Source organism: Rhagoletis pomonella, unplaced genomic scaffold, assembly GCF_013731165.1.
Source record: "Rhagoletis pomonella isolate Grant_MI unplaced genomic scaffold, Rhpom_1.0 Rhpom_scaffold_00001, whole genome shotgun sequence".
In the NCBI taxonomy this organism is placed as follows: Eukaryota; Metazoa; Arthropoda; class Insecta; order Diptera; family Tephritidae; genus Rhagoletis; species Rhagoletis pomonella.
The window spans coordinates 7537518-7543222 of record NW_023458555.1 but is presented as its reverse complement, the minus strand read 5'-3'; the positions used below and the strand labels follow the sequence as shown (position 1 = coordinate 7543222).

The 5705-nt window shown below is 36.2% G+C and overlaps 2 protein-coding genes across 4 annotated transcripts in view; both read right to left on the bottom strand.

Annotated features, from left to right (window-relative positions):
- Window positions 1-4420, bottom strand: part of LOC118737595 — a 9265-nt gene extending 4845 nt beyond the window's left edge. The window contains exons 1-4 of one of the 3 annotated variants that reach the window (XM_036468212.1): window positions 4287-4420; window positions 3006-3221; window positions 2831-2930; window positions 2658-2731 (exon numbers count right to left, since the gene is read on the bottom strand). In XM_036468212.1, the coding sequence (XP_036324105.1) occupies window positions 2658-2731; window positions 2831-2930; window positions 3006-3064 (233 nt within the window). In that variant the 5' untranslated portion in view covers window positions 3065-3221; window positions 4287-4420. Of the gene's footprint in view, window positions 1-2657; window positions 2753-2830; window positions 2931-3005; window positions 3222-4286 lie in introns of all 3 variants that reach the window. The other 2 variants (XM_036468203.1, XR_004992828.1) reach the window with 2 other exon arrangements.
- LOC118737608 (NFX1-type zinc finger-containing protein 1-like) overlaps window positions 1-5705 on the bottom strand; it is a 46801-nt gene that overhangs the window by 20563 nt on the left and 20533 nt on the right. The gene's annotated exons all lie outside the window — the stretch shown is intronic.

The following is a 5705-nucleotide window of genomic DNA, read 5'->3' as shown; positions in this document are numbered from 1 at the left end:
GATGTTTTGTTTTTCATACATTAGTATTGATGTTTTTTACTAAATACCAGGAATAAATATTTAATAAAAAACTATTTCATTTAAGCTTAACCAACTTTTAGTTGCTCGGAGCTAATTTTGGAACGCTTCACGAAACATTTTCATAGACAGTAAGTGCAACCCTGGGTGCTTCATTAACGAGCTGAAAAACCAAACAAATAAAAAAATTCCATCTGAACCAATATTCCCAAAAATTATAAAGCAAAACAAAAACCATTTTTTCCAATTTATGCACTGTTATTTTTATTATTGCAATACAATTTCGCAGCTCTTCAAACATTTTCCACATTATGCTTTTAGGGCTAGTAGTTTCCGACCCCATTTGCTCGTTTTTTTTTCAATTCTGAATTTAGGCTAGGCTTCATGGGAACTTACTGCGGGTGCAAACAGACCACATTTTGTAAACTGAATTGTGATATTTAATTTTATTTTATAATGAAAAATGAATTTAATGTGCAATTTTTTAAGTTTACTAGATGTAAGACAACTTTTAATTTTCTTTATATATTGCATGTTTTAGTTTTAATTCTGTTTAAGTTAAGTTGTAAAGGTGAAAATAGGCCTCCTGGGCAACCGAGCACATTAAACAAAAAATCGGTAACGCGCGTAAAAGCATACCTCACAAGTGGTGTGGAAAATGCAAGAACAAATATAAATGGAATAATTTTCGAAATTATGAAATGGTTATTGGTATTTTCAATCTCAAAGGGGGTGATTAATTTGAACGTTATTTAAGCTGCCTTTACACGGTCGATTTTTGTCGTTTAACCAAAATCTACCCGTGTAAATTGCAATTCAACCGTAAAATATAAGCGTTTTGGCTAGTCGATATCTTAAGTAAATTTTCCAGTCGACAGAAATCGACCCGTGAAAAGACAACTTCAGGAATTTTTTAATTTTCTTTTTTTTTTTTGCTTGGGCGTCTTTTGAAGATGTGCCAAATTATATTGTCTACTTAAATACAAAACAACAATTTCTTTAAGCCATCTTGTGCAGCAATTTGTTGATCTTATCCTCACGGCTACCGAAATCACCAACCTCAACGTAGTGATTAGCCTTCTTGCGCCAGCCTCGGGTTGATGTGTTGAGCTTGAATAGCAACAGGAAGTTGGGGGCTTTCTTGAAGTGAAGTGAATCAACGCACTGAATTTCGTGCGCTTCGCGAAATTTGCGTTCGATCACAAAGCAGAGATTGGGACACGCTTGACCATTCAACGTTTGTACATCAATTCACAAACTGATTTAAGATTTCGATAACCCCATATAGGGGGTTCGGCATACGTAGCATATTAATGGTTGCCTTGCTCAATTTGATGAACACACCGTTTTAATGTGGCGAAGACAGAACTGTAAAACTACGCACTTTTTGTGCAACTTTGTTGATACCGCGGATGCGGATCACAAAAGCCAATTTGGATTTTTCAGGCCCGTCGAATTGGCCGTATTTCTTTGCCACACAGCGCTACTCCATCTCACGGCGTCCATCACAGAGTTTTCTTGTTTGATATTTCTCAGCATGCACCAAGTTTTCACATTTACGGAGTGCAATCACAGCAGTGCGCTTTAGTTTACGTTTGATCAGGGTAGCAATTTGCTGACCTGCTCTTGCAGAACTGCAGCTTCGGCTCGGGGACAGGAGGCAGGTTCCTGGAAGGTTGTCTGCCCTTTGCTTGCGGTTTCTTACCGGCCGTGATGGCAGTCATCTTAACTTGTTACTTAGCACGCTGAAAAGGCGAAAAAAAGTTCGCCAAATGTTTGGAGCACATCGTAAATGAGCCACTCGATTTATAACATTTCTATAAACAATTTAATTAAATACTTTTTATACATAGATATGCTGCAACCATGCACTTACTTTCCCAAATTCCATCCTGCTTATCGGCATAATTTTCCAAATATGCCTGCTACTTCATTACTAATTACTCAATTTTCCAACTGCGCCTTCTTCGTTGGCTCGACATATCCTAAAAAGACAAATTTACATTAAACAATAGAAATCGCAAAAATTAGCAAATAAAATACTCGCTTTGTTTTGTTTTGTTGTCAAATTTCTGAGAAATGTGAATTCACCACGATGCGATACAGAAAGAACAAGGACCACGGATGTAATTTTAAGTAAACCTATTATTCAGTGGCAAGGCGCAGAGCGTTCGGGGCAGCAATATTAATTTGAATCAAATATAACATTAAACGGTGGTTCTAATACATTTTTTGATATTATTAACCAGAGTACATACATTATATGGTATTTCTTTCAAAATTAATGTACTATATGAACTTTTTTTTCAAATATTTCTTAAGTTTCTTTCATGAGTGCTGAAAAGCAACCATGCGTGTAAGAAATTGTGTGCTACCTAAAATTTCACCTCTGGAAACTTTATCCCCATAAAGGACTTCACCACAGTTTTTTTACTGGATATACTGAGGTAGTAAGCAACACTGAGGGCTCCAGTAATCGACAAAATTATGCGTATACAGACTGCGTTTAAGTATACGTTCTGCGTTCTCGACTAATTTCGGCTTAAACCACACTGCCGTGCACTGAAAAACTGGCCCTAACAACACTCTATGCGTTGCACTATAGATTGAACACAATTATTTCATACATATGTACATACCATTGTTCTGCTGATTCGGCGGCGGATCCGGCGGCCTCTGCCCGGTCGTTTGATTGTTGCCCATTTTCTACTTCCTGCACAAATAATTGTACATACTTCAAATAGAACGAAAAAGTCACACGTCAGAGCCTGTGTATCTTACCGGCTGCGGATCGACCATTGTCCATACTTACCAGCGAAAAATTTATCAGATAATCAGATCCAAAAACACGGCACCTGATTTCAATTTCTACACGATTACACTCAATATCTACAAAAAACTTTAAACGTACTCTGAAAAAAACCAAAAGGTATATTAAATGTATGAGTTATTGACTAAAACTAGGCAGAAGAAAAATTTTCACTTACAAATATGCACTGGCACAACGGGATCGACTGGGCGACTGCAATTGGTTGATATAATACATACAGTCACTCACAGAAGTGTTCGTACTTTACTTTTTCACAATATTCAAAATGTTTTCCATCATAAATCTTTTTCGTTAATTTTTTATTTAAAATATGCCGCATTCTGTGGCCGCTGTAGTGTAGTGGTAAGCAGAGCGCGCTTCCACTCCACAGCACCTGGGTTCAAGCCCAGGTCAAAGAAACATCGCAAAAAAAATATAGAAAAAAGGTTTTCTCTTAACAGCGGTCGTCCCTCGGTCGGCGTAAAACTTTAAGCTGATGCCACATAAAACGTTTGCTTCGCTTTACGTGACAGATTCGCTTTGACAGCTAAGATGAATTGTATGAAAATGCACAAAGCATGCCACATAGATCATTGAAGCTGCAGCGCGAAGCGAAAAGATGGCCAACTCCCATCTTTTTGCGCGCTTTGACAATCAGCCGGTTTAATATTTATTTGGTTTCGTCCAAATTCGAGTATTCATGCTGAAACATAAAACTCAATTACATTGCTGATAATTTTAAAGCAAAATATCTTAAATCCACAGCAATTTTGACGAGTAAAAAAGCAGTGCAAAATTGTTTTCTTGGCGTTCATTGTGGCATACCTTTTGCGTCTGGCGCTGTGCTGGCAAATTTATAAAACGCAAAGCTACAAAGTTTTATCTGGCATCAGCTTAAGGTCATCGTACAGTTTCATAAGTAAAAACACTATTAGCTGATTGCCAAAATATGCCTACAGCTGAGATCACCTGTTTTTTGGCATGTGCTCTTATCTTTTACAATTTCTTTCATTTCTATTACAATTTCATTTATTTCTATTACAATTTATTCAAAATACACTAACACACTGAACCAAAAACACAAATACAATAACCAAAAACACACCTACAGCCTGCCAAAAACACACCTACAGCCTGCCAGAAAAAACGGTAAGAAGAAGAGTTACTTTACTTATGGAACTGTACGATGCTTTAGGTCCCTCCGCTTTGTGTGACAACATCAAGGCGCACGCCACAAATCGGAGGAGAAGCTCGGCCAAACACTAACATATGCACGTTGTCATAAGCGAAAATTAAGAAAATTGCAGCAAAAAGCCACCACCAAATTGTAAACAACGAACAAATGTAAACAAACGGCTAATGTCAAAGTCGCCCAACTTCTTTCATAAAAGCTGAAGCACAACACCGGCGAACGGCAAATTTTTCGTCGCGAATGTTCGCCGAAATAATTAAAACACACTGATTTATATGAGAACGCGCACAACCAAAGCAAACGACGAAGTTTGCTCGATGACTGTTGGCGACGATAGATTTATTTCTATCGCCGCGGTCAACGGCAACGACAAAAAAAGGCCATGATGACTATACTTTAAAAGTTACAAAATTGCAATTTTTCAGATCTCTCACCCACAAACAAGGCGAATTTATACAAGGTGGTGTTGATGGCGAATTTGATTTTCGCCGACGTACGTCTTAATGTCAAAATGATGTGTTTGTTGTAAAATGAATTCGCCTTGTTTACAACAAACACATCACTTCGACATTCAGTAGTACCGCGGCGAAAATTTAATTCGCCATCAACACCACTTGTATAAATTCGCCTTGGTGGTGTTGATGGCGAATTTAGATTTTCGCCGCGGTACTTCTTAATGTCAAAACGACGTGTTCGTTGTAATAGATTCATTCCTTATCTTTTTGGACTAAAATCTGAAGTGTCAAAATGCCAGAGCGTAAGCAAAATGCGCTCACTAAAAGAGAATAACAGGAAAAGTAAAGGAACGCAAAAAACCAAATTTTTAGTCCAAAGAATGGCAACAACAAAACTAACTTCAAATAAGAATGGAAATGTATGTACAAAACATATTCACACAAGCACAAACACAACCCAACAAGCAAAATAAACTTAAAGAAAGTTTTTTTTAAGTTTTCAATTATAAACATTAAGCTTACAAAACGTTGATTTTTTGTTTATAAAACGCTTGAAAGTAAGCGTAATATAATCGAAAAGGAACATTGGTTATAAGCGTAGAAATATAAACTTGTAATAAATGTTCAAAAGAAAGCTTTTTATAAGCGTAAAAGTGTAAACTTATAATAAAGGTTCAAAAAAAGTTTTATATAAGCGTATCAATATAAACTTACTAAAAATTTTCAAAATAAAGCTTTTTATAAACATTTTTATAACCCTTTATTTAAAGATATTTCATTAAAACCTCATACATAGATTGCTTAACATCTAGAAACTAAACGAAATGCGAATTTTCCGCGGACTCATCTACAGTCGCGAAAATATAAATAGGGAATAGACATTTTAGCATACAAATTCACAATAACACATACAAATTAAGCATAAAAAGTTAATTATTACACCTTGTTGCGTGCTTTCAATTACTTGCGGTTATTGGCAAATTGGAAAAGGGACATCGATGCAGCTATATATTGCGCTTTATCGCCGCCATTCTCATTGATGAACTTTTCTGAAAAAAATTTAATACATTTTTGATTGAATGTTAAACTAAGAAAGGATAAGGGGAACTCATCATTTGAAGACTCGAATGCTCCACCGATTAGCGCAGCGGGTCCTGGATTGGATTTTCTTGTTTTACCGCATTGGTTTTATTTAATTTTTTCTTTTAATAATATATTTTAAAAAACGTAA